This window comes from Amborella trichopoda, chromosome 5 (assembly GCF_054954075.1).
Source record: "Amborella trichopoda isolate Santa Cruz 75 chromosome 5, AtrichopodaSantaCruz75HAP2 v2.0, whole genome shotgun sequence".
In the NCBI taxonomy this organism is placed as follows: domain Eukaryota; kingdom Viridiplantae; phylum Streptophyta; class Magnoliopsida; order Amborellales; family Amborellaceae; genus Amborella; species Amborella trichopoda.
In genome coordinates this window covers 32,086,114-32,101,763 of record NC_142340.1, presented here as the reverse complement: position 1 = coordinate 32,101,763, position 15,650 = coordinate 32,086,114, and the positions used below count along the sequence as shown (strand labels likewise).

The 15,650-nt window shown below is 40.7% G+C and overlaps 1 protein-coding gene across 7 annotated transcripts in view; it reads left to right on the top strand.

Annotated features, from left to right (window-relative positions):
* BRCC36A (Mov34/MPN/PAD-1 family protein) overlaps positions 1-15,650 on the top strand; it is a 37,969-nt gene extending 22,319 nt beyond the window's left edge. For 2 of the 7 annotated variants that reach the window (XR_016055346.1, XR_016055348.1), the window contains 4 exons: positions 14,361-14,512; positions 14,668-14,748; positions 14,837-14,891; positions 15,314-15,650. Coding sequence is in view for 2 of the 7 variants with exons in the window: in XM_088866484.1 (XP_088722610.1) it covers positions 14,361-14,519; positions 14,668-14,748; positions 14,837-14,891; positions 15,314-15,514 (496 nt within the window). In the remaining 5 variants the exon portion in view is untranslated. Of the gene's footprint in view, positions 1-9,049; positions 9,141-14,259; positions 14,520-14,667; positions 14,749-14,836; positions 14,892-15,313 lie in introns of those variants that run through there. The other 5 variants (XR_016055350.1, XM_088866484.1, XR_016055347.1 and 2 more) reach the window with 4 other exon arrangements.

Here is a 15,650-nt window from a genome sequence, read left to right as displayed (position 1 = left end):
TTATTTTTTTGTTGTTCTTGTTGAGATCGGTTTTCATGTTTGAAGCTTTCTGTTCTAGGCATCATGACTGTCCACATCTATATAGCATGCATTTCCCTGTAGAAGCTGTTGTATGACAAGGTGATCTTTCATTTAAGAAAAAGTTGCTGAGATTTGTGAGCGAGGGTAGGAAAAAAATGGATTGTTCATGAAAGGAGACATCTAAGTGGCGTTTGCAGGTTCTCTTTTGGTCATTCCTCCTTTGTGGTTGCTTTACATTCCTCCACTTGGCTACCCGCTTTTTACAGGGATGCTGTGAAATATGACTTCTAGAATTGAAATTTTCAGGAGGAGGTTGGCATACTTGATTAAAATATTACCTGGTTTCCAGTGGGATTTCCAGCCGAGAAGATTGGCTCATTGAATTGAGCAATGTTTGAAAATGTGACACAGGAGCAGAATTTGGACCTTGGATGGTCTGAGCTGCTAGGGCTGGTCAGAGTTGACTTACCCCAATCTGCCTTGAGTTGCCCAAGAAGCCCAAAAAATTCAAAAAAATTGGGAAAATATGAAAATTCAGAAAAAAATATAAAAAAATGTATAAAACATGGGAATTGAATTTATGAATTTTTAAAAATATGATACATATAAAATAAGTACGCTGTGGCCTTGCCCAAACCTACCGCAGACCACTGCCCTATCCTCCTAGACACCCTCTCAGTTTCGAGAGGCCCCAGGCCCTTCCGCTTTAAGCTCTCTTGGCTGGAAGAAGCGGACATTTATTCTCTTATTCCTTCTTGGTGGCTCTCCTTCTCCCCTCTAGTCTTGGGTAGGGCAGGGTACATACTTCAAACCAAGCTTCAACTCCTCAAAGCCGCTCTCAAAGCCTAGAGCAAAACCATCCCCGAGAACTTTAGTCACCCTCACCTCTCAGTGGTACAATCTCTGGACCTTGTTGAGGAATCTTGACCCATGTTGGGTTTCGAAACTAACCTTAGAACTCTTTACAAACTACAATACTTCTCCACCCTTATTAAAGAAGAGATCTTTTGGGTTCAGCGCTCTAGAGTGAAGTGGCTACAATCTGGAGATCTCAACACTGGATTCTTCTAAAGAATAGCCAATTGCCGTTGCAGAGATAATTCCAATTCTAGTATTAAGGTTGGAAACAGGATCTTAGATCACCCCCCTGAGGTCGAAGAGGCCATCGTTTCTTAATTCAAATCTCTCTATACGGGTCCTTCGGGACCCAAACCGTTCCTGAGCACCAAGCAGCCTGGCTGGAACGCCCTTTTCGGAAACAGAAATCCTGACGGCCCTGTCAGACTTAGGACAAGACAAAGCCCCAGGACTGGACGGGTTCCCCATAGCCCCATTCAAGGTGTTCTGGAACTCCTTCAAAAACGACTTCCTCAACTTCTTTGAAGAGTTTTTTCACCAGGGGATTATCCACAAAGCTTTGAAAGCGACCTTCATTACCCTCGTCACCAAGGTCGAAGGGGCTGAAGAGCTTAAGGACTTCCGCCCGATAAGCCTTATCAACTCCACTTACAAGATCCTCTCCAAAGTGTTTGCCTCGCTGCTTAAAGAGGTCCTACCCAACATCATTTCACTCTCCCAATGTGCCTTCATCAAAGATAGACAAATCCTCGATGGGATTCGGGTTGCGCACGAATGTGTCCATTCCAGGCACCTTGCCAAACATCTAGGACTAATATTCAAGATCGGCTGGAAGAAGCCTATGACCACATCAATTGGGTAATCTTGGACGCGACCATGGATCCTATGGGGTTTGGGTCGCTGTGGAGAACCTGGATGAAAGGCTGTTTTTCCAGCCCTTTCTTCTCCGTTCTCATCAACGGCACCCCCAGGGGCTTCTTCCTAGCTTCTAGGGGTCTTTGTCAACTCTTTCCCCTTTCCTCTTTGTGATTTCAGCAGAGGTCTGTAGTCAATCAATCTCTTTCATGTACTAGATGGGTCGTCTCACTGGCTTCAAGAGTAGCCCTAGGGGTCTAGTCATATCTCATATGTAGTACGTTGACGACACTCTTGTTTTCATTGATGCGGTACCCCATGCAACTGAAACCCTCTGCCTCTTCCTTAAGTGTTTCCAATTTTCCACGGGCTTTAAAGCACATTTGGCCAAATCCACAATGATTGGGGTTGCTCTCACCTCTTCCGAAACTTGATCCCTTGTTACTGGATGGGAGTCTAAAGTGGACGACCTTCCCACTTGCTACCTTAGAATGCCACTAGGCCTTGGTAAGCCCAAAAAGAGGCAATGGTCCCACATTATTGACAAAGTCGACTGCCGTCTAGCAGGCTGGTAAGGATGTATTCTATCCTTTGCAGGAAGAACCACCCTCATCAAGGCGACCTTAGCCAACACTCCTGTTTACCTCATGCCCCATTTCCATATGCCAGCTGCGGTGGCCAATTGCCTTGAACAACTTATGAGAAACTTTTTGTGGGCAGGAGACGGTACAAAAAAATACCATCTCATTGCATAGGAGAAAGTCTGCTAGCCCAAACACCTCGATGGTCTAGGCATCCGCCTCCTAAGGAAACACAATATGGCCTTGCTCGGTAAGTGGTGGTGGCATCTAGCAACTCAAAACAACCTCCTCTGGACACAAGTCATCCAGTGCAAATACTGCATTCCGGCCAACGCATGGCTACCTGCTGCAAGATCGCAAAGTAGACCCTCCAGAGCTTGAAAGTCTTCCTTGTTCTCCTTAGCCCTTTTCTAGAAAGACATCTGCTTCCACTTTAGGGAAGGTAATCGTGTTCACTTTTGGTCTGACCTTTTGTTGGGCCACACCCCCCTTAGGGACCTTTCCCAGCTCTCTTTTCCTTGGCCATTAACAAGCTTTCCTTTGTTGCGGATGAGATGCTGCTCTTGGGTTCACTCAGAGTTTGGAACCCTTCTTTTAGGCGGCCCCTCTTTGACCCCAAAACCTCGGAATTTCTTACCTTGTCTATGTTACACTCCACTTTCTTGGCTTCCTCTGACCCTGACCAAGTCATTTGAACCCCTTCACCTTCGGGCGGTTTTCTGTCGCCTCCTTTTACAAGAACTGCTGATGCTACCCACCTTCCCCCTATCCCCAACATTCATCGTAGCCTATGCTTCATCCTCCATCCCCCCCCCCCTAAAGTTCAAGCCTTGACCTGAATTGTTATTTCTCAAAAAGCCCTCACCATAGACCATCTTCGGCGTAGGGGGTTCCTATCCCCAATTGTTGTGCGATGTGCCTCATGGATGAAGGGACCAACTCCCGCCTTTTTATCCCCTGCCAACTAGCTCACAACTTGTGGGGTTTACGCTTGAACTCTTCGGCCTGTACTGGGTTACCCCACCCTTCATCACGACCCTGTACAATCTTTCCCTCGACATCCCGTGGCGCAAAACTGGCAGGACCTTGTGGAAGGCATCCATAGTAGCCACGATCTGGGTCATCTGGACCGAGAGAAACTTCAAAATTTTCCGTGGAGTCAAAAGCAAGGTTTCGACCATTTTACATAAGTTAACTGCAGCTGTCATTTTCTGGGCCACAAAACACAAGCATTTCAAAGGAACCTCATCCACGACTTTCCTACACTAATGGAGAAACCTTATTGACAACCGATTCCCTCTCCGCTCTCGGCCCAGTGTTTGGACCCGTCCTCCTGAGGGCCAGACCAAATTAAACTTTGATGGGTGCTCGCTTGGAAACCCAGGTCCGACAGGTGTGGGTGGAGTCTTCCGAGACCTCCTCAGGAACATTCTCACTTCGTTCTCCAGAAACATTGGCCACGTAGACTCACATCCAGCTAAATCTTCGACACTCCTCCCCGAACTTAGGCTCTTCGACCCCTCTTAGGGTCAAACCCCAAATCATCGAAGGAGATGCTCAAAACATCATTACTTGGGCCTCTGGCTCATCACCTTGCCCTTGGTACCTCGTTACGAGATTACTCACATTTGTAGGGATATAGCCGTCTCTTGGAGGCATACTTGGAGGGATTCCAACACCCTGGCAGATCGGCTGGCTAAAGATGGAGTGCATTCTAATGAATTTAATTTTAAAAACTGAACTTACCAGAATTTTTGAGGCCGCTCCTCCTATGAGCTTGGTATCGTGCCTCTAAACCTTGCTAATGCTTTCTTAGTAACCCCAACCCCAAACCAGATTTCGTTTTTGATTTCAATCTTGTTGATTTAACTATCAAAAATTTTAGAATAGTAAATCCAAAATGGAAAATCTCAGAAATCTGAGCCTACTAATGGATGAAAAACCAAAAAATAATCATGGGGAACAAATTACTTTTCAAAATGGGGCAAAACCTAGGTTGGAGTCTTTGATATCTCAAATCTGTAAAGATGGAATTTTTTCTTACATCTGATCCATCTAGTGTTGATAGATTGTTCAAAACATGTTTATGGCCCAAATTTGTACTCCATTTGGGACATCACTCATGAGAAATGAACTAAAGAAATAAAAAGAGAGAAGGAGAGGGGGGGAGGGGGGGTTGCAGCAAATTTCTTGCCCCCTTTGTTTATTGTTTATTGGGGATGTTAAAAGTCCTTATATCTTTTTTATTTCAAGTTAATAGGACCTATATGTCCTATTTCCAGTTTGTATGGGCAGTTATGCCCTTTCTCTATTTTTATTAATAAATAATTGATTTGAGAGGTGCGTGAAACAAATTTTGGACTCTCTCTCTTTCATCTTCTTTCCTCTCTCTCCCTTCTCTAACATGGTATTAGAGCTATGATCCTTTCTTCCCGCTTTCTTTTCTTTTCTATCCTAAATATTTCTTCCCTCTTGATTTCTTTTCTAACCAAATTTACTTCCTACATTTGTTCAACCTTAACCTAGGGTTGTTTCCTCCTCCAGTTTTTTAGAATGTATGTGTTTGTAGAAACCCATGTGGGTCTGCATTAATGTGGCGGTACTGCTGTTCGTGTGGTTCCTCTTTAAAGATCGAGATTGATATATGAATCATTGCCTAATTTCAAGGTTTGTGGGCAAAATATTTTCATGCGGATTGGTGCTGCCGTCGTCTACTCAAAGAGTGACTGTGTGGTGATGCTCAGATTTGGATAGTGTGGTGTTGCCCTAGTTTGTTCATGTGTGAAAAAGTGGCTATGCTCAGATGTGAATAATTAAGTATCTCTCTCTCTCTTTTCTTTTAATATAAAAAAATGTTTATAGCACTCAACTAGGCTTGTTGTGAGTGATTGTATTCGATTGATCCTAGTTGGCCACATTATCTTTTATTTCAGATACTCATGGTTAATGAAATTAAACTCGAACCTTCAGTCTTCCTGAACATATTGATAGTAGATATGAAGAGTTGATGAGAGAAAATTGCATAATCATGACCTGGTTGAGTAGTATGGAGCCTCAAATAAGTCCAAATGTTCTGCTTTTTGACACTGTTAGAGAAATTGGGACACTCTGAAAGAAACATATTCATCAGAAGAGAACATCTCTCGGGTATATGAACTGTTTGAGAAAATGTTTCGATTGCAACCAGGTAATAAGAGTGTGAGTGAATTTATTGCTCTTAGAGGTATGTGGAAAAAGCTGAATCTAATATCGGCCTATATTTGGTGATGTAGAGTTATAGAGGAGGCAATGTGAAGAATTCAAAGTTTCCAAATCTTTATCTTGAGTACCATCTTGTTCGTAGATAGATTTTGGCAAGCAGTGAGCTACCATCCCTTAATAATGTGTATGTGCACATTCAACGTGCTAACATATTTGCCTCTCTTATACCTTCTTCCGACTCGAGTGTTAGTGCTAGATCAACATTGAATACATTAGGGGGGAGAGGTAGGGGACGTGGTCGTGACTCAGGAAGGGGCCTTGTTTGTGACTCAGGAAAGGGCTGCCGTAGAGGTGATGGATGCAGGGGTCATCGAACTCAAAAGTGTACGTCTTGTGGGCATACAAATCACACGGTTGATAGGTGTTGGGATAAGATTGGAATCAGGTTACTTGCACATCTGGGAGCGATGATGCTAATTTGAATAGGCCTATCGATCATCACCTACAATCAAATTCTGCTGATGACTCTATTGTGCTTACAAGAGAAGGATGTAATAAACTTGCTCAACAAGTACATCAGCGTACTGTCCATTGTGTACTTCCACTGCCACCCTTGGCTAACTCAGGTACTTTTGTGCTTCTTGGATCGTATAAACCTACTCCTTGGGTTATTGACTCAGGAGCTTTTAACCACATGACTAGTGAATCCTCTGTTTTTGTTTCTCTTAATAAGTATATTTATAATTCCTTTGTTACTTTGGTTGATGGATCACTGTTAAGTGTGTCTGGACAAGGTATAGTTATACCTACTTCTTCCCTTTTTCTGTCCTCTGTGCTATATGTTCTAACATTTCCTTTCGGTTTACGGTCTGTGGGCAAATTAACTAAATCTCTGCACTACTCTATAACTCTTCACCCGTCTTCTTGTGTCCTTCAGAATCCAAGGACGAGGAGGATGATTGGTGGCAGGTATGAGTCGGTTAGCCTATACTATTTGGATGATAATTTGATTGGTGCTGCTCTTCACTCTGCTAACTCTTCCTTTGTATGGCATTGTTGGCTTGGCCATCCTTCTCTCAATAACTTGAAGTTTTTGATCCATTCCTTAGAGCGTGTGTCTATTTTAGAGTGTGAGGCTAGTTAGTTAGGCGAGCATCATAGGGTATCATTTCGTCTTAGAACTGATAAACAGAGACTTGTTTTGTTTACAATTGTTCATTTTGATGTCTAGGTTGTTGCTAGAGTACAAAGCATGTTTGGCGACAGATATTTTGTAAAATTTTGTAACTTTTGTGGATGATTATTCAGGAATGACCTGGTTAATTTAATAAAAGAAAGACGTGATTTTTTCCTTTTTATGTTGTTTCACAAGGATATCCAAACTCAATTCAATAAAAATGTGTGTTTTATGTTCTGATAATGCTAACAGTATCTTTCCAGAGAATTTTAAAATTATTTTGCGTAAAAACAGAATTTTACATCAAACTTCTTGTGCATATACTCCTCAATTAAGTGAGGTAACTTGCTGATTAATATGCTTGTTAATATAGTTGTTCCAAAATTCATTAAGGAGGTAACTTGCTAACCTCAGGCTTATTTAATTAATCGTATGCCTTCTTTAGTTTTAAATGGAAAAGCAACGCACTCTGTTCTCTTCCTTGATACTCCGTTATTTGTTGTTTCTCCACGAGTGTTTAATTGTGTTTGCTTTGCTTGTGTGTTGGGTGCTGGTGATGATAAGTTAGATCCTCGAGCTGTTAAGTGTGTTTTTGTGGGGTATTCTCGCTTTCAGAAAGGTTATTGATGCTATCATCCTGGTTTATGAAAGATATTTATTTGTGTTGATGTTACCTTTTTTGAAAAAACTCCTTGTTTTCAGAAGAGAGTCATAATGCTTGATGCATTTTTTATTTTATCCTGCTCCAGAAGAAGTCTCATAATCCTCATGTTCTTTAGTTCGTTCCTATTCCTATTGATACTTCTTCAGCTTCGTTGCCTGGACCGGCTAAACCTATTACTTCTACACATCATAATGTCCCTCAAGAGGAGCCCATAAACGTTTACACGTGAAGGAAAATGCAGGATGGACAACCTCCATCGAGTTAATCAACCACTCAATCATCATCTTTCGCCTATAGATCCAGCTTCTGACTCACATTCTGTGTAGTATTGCGCCTATAGCCATCCGTAAAGGTATAAGGTAATGCACCTATAGTCTCTTCAAATGACTTATCCCTTCTTGATCATTGCATGTGATGACAATATTATTTAATATAACTAAGACAATTGTCCTCGAGTCCTGTTTTTAGATAAACACTGAATGGTATGCATGGTTGTATATGTTGATGATATTGTCATTACAAGCAATGATCAAGAAGAAATTAGTCATTTGAAGAGGCACCTAAAACAACATGTTTAGACAAAGGATTTGTGCTAACTAAGGTATTTTCTACGAATTGAAGTAGCCAGACCAAAGCACGACGCTTGTCACAAAGAAAGCACGTGACTTATTCGTTGACAGAGACTGGAATGCTAGGGGCTAAACTAGTTAATATTCCTATGGATTCAAATAAGAAATTATTAGCTGATAACGGGGAGTTGTTTGAGAATCTAGGATGGTATAGAAACCTTGTAGGTATCTGACCACTACTAGGCCTGATATTTGCATTAAGTGTAGTGCGTCGATTAATGCACTCTCCAAGGATTCCTCACTGGTTGATGTTTGTAGAATTTTGAGGTATCTGAAGGGAGCTCCAAGTAGAGGTCTGATTCTTATTCAAATAATCATTGGACTTTCGAGAGTTGCTCAAATGCTGATTGAGCAAGTTTTCCATCTGATAGGCAGTTTACCGCAAGTTATTGTACATTTATTGGTGGAAATATGGTAGCATGGAGAAGTATCAAACAAAATGTCGTGGCTAGATTTAGTGCAGAAGCCAAATATGGAGTAGTGACACATGCTACATTTGATTTAATGTGGCTAAAGACACTGACTGATATAGGAGATGGGGTTTAGTATTGCTAAGCCTATGAAGATGTATTGTGATAATAAAGTTGCAACTTATATAGCCAACAATCTAGTGTTTTATGAGAAAACTAAACATATTGAAGTAGGTTGTCATCTTATTCGAGAGAAGGTCACTAGCAAGCAGGTGTCTTACTTCATATGTGGAATCCAAGGATCAGTTGGCAAACATCTTCATCAAAGCTCTTGAATGTAATATGTTTCAAACAATTTGTTCCAAGTTGGACATGGGTGATTTCTAGCTCCAGCTTGACAGGAAGTATTAAAAGTCTCCTTATTTCTCTTTTATTTTAAGTCGATGCAACCTATGAGTCCTATTTTCAGTTTGTATGGGCGGTTTTGCCCTTTATCTATTCTTATTAATATTAAACTTATTTAAGGGTCTGTGATGCGACTTTTGGATTCTCACGTCACTCTCCCTTTCTCTCCCTCTTTTCTTTTCAACTATCTCTCTCTCTGTATGTCTCTCTGTCTATCTCTCTGTCTCTCTCTCTCTCTTCTCTAACAGGGGGTTTATGGGGACTTGGCACCCTCCAAGCAAGAGCCACTCAGGCGAGTCCAAGTCGATTTGGCCTAAAAGGTGAACACTAGTCATCATCATTATTATCATCATCATCATAGCCTTTTACCAACTATTTGTGGTCGGCTACATGAATCCTGGTTTGCCATTCTGCTCTATCAAGGTCCATGCCCTCAGTGAGGCCACAAGTCCCCATATCTTTTATCACTATTTTCAACTATGTACTTTTGGGCCCACCCCTTGCCCTTTTTGAGCCTTCTACTTGAACCAACTCGCACCACGTAGCAGGTGCTGTACTGGGTCAGCGCTGCACATGCCCAGCCCACCTAAATCTACTTTCTCTTATCTTATCACCTATTGAAGCCGCTCCTAATTTTATGTGATCGCTGCATACCAATGAAGATGAAGGGAAAGTTCTATAGGACAACTGTTAGACTAGTGTTGCTTTATCGGCGAACGCTAGGATTAAGTGCCTTTTTAAGGTTGCAATTTTATTGGTCTGTACTAGGCTCTGGTGAATTGGGTATGTGAATAACAAGTTTCTCGTCTTAGTTTGATGTCTGAAAAATCTAGCAATAATATTTGTTCATCAATAAATCAAGACATGCCCATCGAGATATGGGTGGATAATGATCTTATCTTTGAAGCATGATGACACTGAGCATTCATTCATAGATTGCCAATCTAAGATGTGTTGAGCATCATGCTCTTCCATGTTCTAGGGCTTTTCACATAGATGTAGTAGATAAGTGCCTGATCAGGTTGGGTTTTGAAACTTGGGGCAGCTGCAGGTCCCTGCTTGATATATTGTATTTTATGTAACCCAGGGATGTTTTCATCTGGATGAACTCCTTAATCAATATGAAGTCTATCTACTCTAGGAAATAAGATGAAGCTTATGTCCATCTAATGACACTTCAAATATTTGGTGAATCAAGATAATGTGCTCAACCGGATGTTGATTGGACATATAGTTAATTTGAGCTCCACTGATATCTTTATTCATATCTTAAAAGTTATATATGTATTGCCTATAGTCCTTTATTTGGATTTTGCACAAGGAGTGTCCTTATGCCCTTAAGAGAAATTGCCTATTTTAGGTAATTTGGCATTTGAAAGAGGTGTAACTTGAATCCCAAGTTTTGATGTATCTACAATATAAATGGAAAATCACGCTCTTGGAAATAGGCATGTGATGTAGTTAGGTTATAGTTTTTTATTCTATTTTATTATTTTTTAAGAGATTGAAATTGAGTTATGGGTTATTTGGGTTTTTAGTTTTATTTTAGGGCATTTGTGTCATCTTTTGTTGTGGAGAATCGAGGGGCAAAATTGAAAGTTTAATTTTAAAAAAATGAAGGGTTGAGATTTAATTGTGCTTGGGTTTCTTAAGGAGCAAGTTAGATTTTAGGGTTTCTTCTACAAAATGTAAGTACCAGACAAGAAAGGGGAATAGAAAGAACTTAATTTGGGTCTTGTAGAAAGATCTTTTGGGGTGGACTCCAGTGCAAACTTAGGGAGGGTCGAATCTCCTCCATTTGGGATGGACTCCCCTATATACCCTAAGAGAGGAGCCTTGAGATCCCTGCCTTAATATCCGTACACCATGACAACATCAAACACATTTAATGATCCAATTACGGAGCCATTGGATCAAATAATAGAGAGAGTTGGAAAAGATCTGAAATAATGCTTTGGCAAGACAATCTAACAAGTGCTACAACATCTACCAGCAGGTTACAACATGAGCAACAAGAATATGAAGAGGTGGAAGATCATTAACTCCCTAGCAATCCAAGCATTAGTCATGCACCACAATACACTCTAGAAATTGACCTAGTTGTAAGGCATACAAGTAGTGGAAGTCACAGGAGATTTTGGCATTGCAATCGATTTTCCGGGGATATCACAACTTTGTTGATATAAGTCCAACAACCAAAAGTATGTCAAGAGAAGGGTGAAAATATCTAGTTAGAATGAAGCGAAGAAGAAGAAAAAGAAAAAGTTCTAATTCATAAGCTCGAGGATGTGTTTCTCCCAACCTCATGAGAATGATACAATCGAAATTTTTATTTTTTATTTTATTATTTTTGAAGAAATTGATTCCAGTTTTCTCTTATAGTACTTGTGTCGATTTTTTGTGGTAGATGATATAGGGATAAATACTTGGAAGTTAAATGTTAAATAGATGAAGGGCTAGGATTTTATTGTGGTTAGAGTTTCTTAAGGAGCAAGTTAGATTTTAGGGTGGTTTTTCTATATATGTGTTAGTGTTGGAAAAAAAATAGAGAGAAGAGAAGATATGTGTTAATCTTCGGTCTTGTAAAAAGATCTTTTTGTGTGACTCCCTAGCAAATCTAAGAGGGATAAATCTCTTAACCTTTGCCATTGGTCTCCCTTGTAGACCTAGAGATAGTGTAGAAATTCTCATCCTTTATTTTAATTTTTTATTTTTCTGGTTTGCTTTAGTTTATTCCTCCCTTCTTCCTTTATCAATTGGTATTAGAGCTTTGAGATTCGTGCCTGAGATTCGTACCTTGAGAGCCATACGCCATGATGCCATTAAGAACATCTATGCATCCGGTTATGGAGCGTGTGGATTAAATAATTGAGAGAGTCAGAAAAGACATGAAAGAATGTAGCAAGTGCTACAAGAACTGTCCAGCAAATTGCTACTTGGGGAATAGTAATATGAAGAAGTGGAAAGTGAAAAGTTGACCACCAATTTAAGCATGAGGCACACACCATAGCATGCTTTGGAAGATGATCTGGTTGCAATGGCATGAAATACAAGTGGTCGAAAGCACAAAAGATTCTGGCATCGCAATCGCTTTCCAAACATATCACAACTTTGTTGGATTGAGTATTACAATCAAAAGTTCGACACGAAAAGGGTGAAAATCTCGTTGGGCCAGAGGCGGATATAGGTGTAGCGAAGTAAGTAGACGGGGTAGAAAGGGAACCAATTTCTCCCGAAGTTAGGGTTTCAGATTAGCCTACTGCCTGTGCCTACCGCCTACGACTACTGAAATGACTAATACATAAGCAACTGCCCTCGATCGCCTTAAGCCAGTGCCTCCTATCACCTGCTAAGCCAGTGCCTATTGCCTGAATGATAGACCTCATACATAAGCTAGTGAATACCGCCTACCGCCTACCGCCTACCGCCTACCGCCTACCGCCTACCGCCTACTTTGAAGGAAGGAAAGATAGATTAGATTACAGTCCTATCAGTGCCAATTGTTCGGTCAAGTAAGACTGCTCGCCCACTCCCTCGTGAGTGGGATCCGTTGGTCTCTCTCATCTTTCAGTTCCTGTTACAGGACAGAAGGAAAGGCTTCTATCAATTAGCTAATAGCTAACCAACTGCTTGAAACTGGAAGTGGTTAGTCTCTTCACCCCTTAAGACACATGTAAAATACCTCTAAAAGAAGAAGCAGAGCGTTATCTCTCTTTTTAGGAAAACAAATGTCTTCGCTTCCCCTGGATATTATATAAGGCTTGAGGTCAGGTTCCTGTTCCTTTAGTTATAGTTCAAGTTCTGTTCCTATCTCTTTATTAGGCAAGGGGTCAGGTTCCCCTCTCTTCATTAGTCCATGGGTCCGCTTCCCTGCGTATGAGTCACCGGCTTCCTGTTCCCCAGGGCCGGGTTCCAGTGCTATCCAGAAGTGAGATATAAACCGATAAACTAAAAGCCATTAATAGAAGACAGATATTCATGACCCAACCGCTTGTAGAGAGAAAGAATTGGAAGAAGAATAGCTAATACGTCTAAAAGCAGAAGAAGCAGAAGAGCATTCCGCCTGTGAAGAAGAGCCCACTGCCTACGAACGAGATATTCAGATTTGCCTACCGCCTTTCTTAAAAAAAACAACTCCGGCCCCTCCCTATCGATCTAGTAATGAGTACTAATGGGGGGCATTCAACATTATCGATCTGCTTCTCCTATCCCTTTAACCGACAAGATGAGCATGTATCTCGATATGTTTGGTTCTCCCATGCCGAACGGGCTGGCTAGTGCAATGCATCTCATATTATCACACTCAATTGGAGGAACTATCGCAATTCCATCCAACTCTTTCTTTCTTTCAGCATCTTTCCCACCCATAACAACTCTTTCGCAGCTTCACTCTCACTCTTGTATCCAGCCTTTGTGGAGGAGAGAGCACCAGTAGCCGCGTTAGACTCCAACGCTCCACCACTACAGAAGGGTCCATCCTTCCATCACAAACTGGGTACTCTTGTATCAGGATTCGGGGATGGATAAGAAGGACCAGCAGAGGTTGAGGGTGGGGAAGGTGGAGGTAGGCCACCGGGGAAACCGCGCACGAGATTAGAGTAGAGGTGACGTGGTTGAGTAGACAATGAAGGAAATATTTCAAATGCCCTTGAGTTCGAGTATGTGCTTTTACCAACCCTAAGAAAATGATGTAGTTAGGTTTTAATTTTTAATTTTATTATTTCTTAAGAGATTGAAACTAGGTTTGGGTTATTTTGGTTTTTTCTTTTCTTTTAGTGCATTTTTGTCTCTTTTTTGTTGTTGAGAATTCAGGGGTAGAATTGGAAGTTTAATTTTTTAAAATGAAGAATTAATATTTAATTGAGATTGGTTTGTAACGATTGAGTTAGATTTTACGGTCTGTAATTATGTTAAAAAAGGAGACCATAAAGAAGAATAACTTATATGGAGTCTAGTAAAAAGATCTTTTTAGGGTGGACTCCTTGCAAATGTAAAGAGTGTCAAATCTTTCTACTTTTGGGGGTGGACTCCTCTGCAGATCCAGAGAGAATGTAAAAACTTTCATCATTTATTTTTATTTATTTTTCTTGTTTGCTTCATTTCTTTCTCCCTACATCATCATGTAAGACTGCTAGATGATATTTAGATGGTTACTTGTGAACGAGAAGCAGGTGTTTCTACGCGCAAGCATGCAGATGCATGCACTATTTAATGCTACTGCACATGCTGCTGAATTTGTTAGATGATATGAACATGCTTTTGCCTTGATGTAACCATGAAATCAAAGTCCTACTTTGCATTGACATGTTTGATTTCATCTTTCCTTTTTATTATTATAAAATTTTTCCGTGAATGGGACCTTGGTTATCTTTTAACTTTAAATAAAAATCAGATGGGAGCATTGCCAAGCTTGGCAGTGGATCATTTTTTTTTATTTTTTGGATGAATTGCATTACAGCAAACTTGAAGCAATAGATATTCTTCAGATGGAACGGTCAGTGGATTTTCAGTGAAAACTTACGTTGGGTATTCTCTTATTGGGATGCCTATGGGCAACAGTGGTGCAGAGTATGTCAGAAAGGAGGTTCCTCTCCAAGTAGTCCCAAGTAGCTCTTTGCTGAAGCTCGACTACCCCTTAAAATCATACATGGACTTACAAAGGATATTATTTGAGGAGGAGAGAGCAGCATACCATCAAGCCATCTCACAGAGTATGCGGTAATAGGTTGCACACACTCCATGAATCTCGATACTAGGTTTTGTTCTTTATTAAGTGAACCCCACACGCCCCACATTTGTTAATTGATAAAAAAAAAAAGAAGCAAAAGACATGCCCATGTTTAATTTGGTATTGTTTTTTTCTCAGCAATGATAAAATTCATCCTCTCGCTTTCATCCATCATACATCAACGTACCAGGCATCAATATGCAAATTAATGGAATACTGGTCAGGATTCTGCTCATTTTGATAATGGCAATTTTATTGGCACGACTCCAAAATAATATCTTAAACCACTTTCATATTTTTCTTGCAGTTTGTGTCCTGCTATAAGCTCACTCCAGGACCGTCTCAAGGATAATGAGATGAGGGTAATTCAACTCTCTCCTTTTCTCGTTCTTTCTATTTTTGCTTCTTGCAGGAACGTGGGGTTAAATTGAAGGAAACATATAGCAAATGCAACATGGTGATCCACTGGGGTCATCACTGCTTCATGCTTGTTCTTTATTTATTTAGTTTTTATTATTATCTTTTTTTGGGGGGTGGGGGGTGGGTGGTTGGGTGGGGAAGACCTCAATGATGGGCAAGAGAGCAGGAGAGGAACTCATTGGTGGGTCTCAACCTTCGTCATCATACATCGTTTCATTGGTTGAACTATGATCTTCCTTGATCCATTGAATTATTATATACTTATCATAATTTGAAATTACTTTACACTCTCCTAATTTGACTCTGTGAGGTCTGTACTGGTGGGTAAGATTGGGTGTTTAATTATGTTTTTATGGTGAATCAGTTATCCTTGTTGAAGGAGGAAGCTGCCACTTTGGAGGAGGCCTTTAATAGAGAAAGCGGCCCAAATTTAACTTCTCCAAGGCAGTTGTCAAGCCCTAGTTCCCGGGGAGGTCGCCAAAGGGATTTCAGTGCATCATTAGATTTAGGTAGCACAAAGAGTATCTCAGGTGGTGTGGGGGGTCGAAGTAGGAAAGCATCATAGCATTGTACATTTATCCAAGTGCTTAAATCTGTTGCCTGCTTTTTGTGGTTTTATGAGACCTGCACATAAATTTAGACATTGTATTTTGACAATATCAAAGAATGTGGAAATGCGATCCATGCGTGTATTTCGGTAA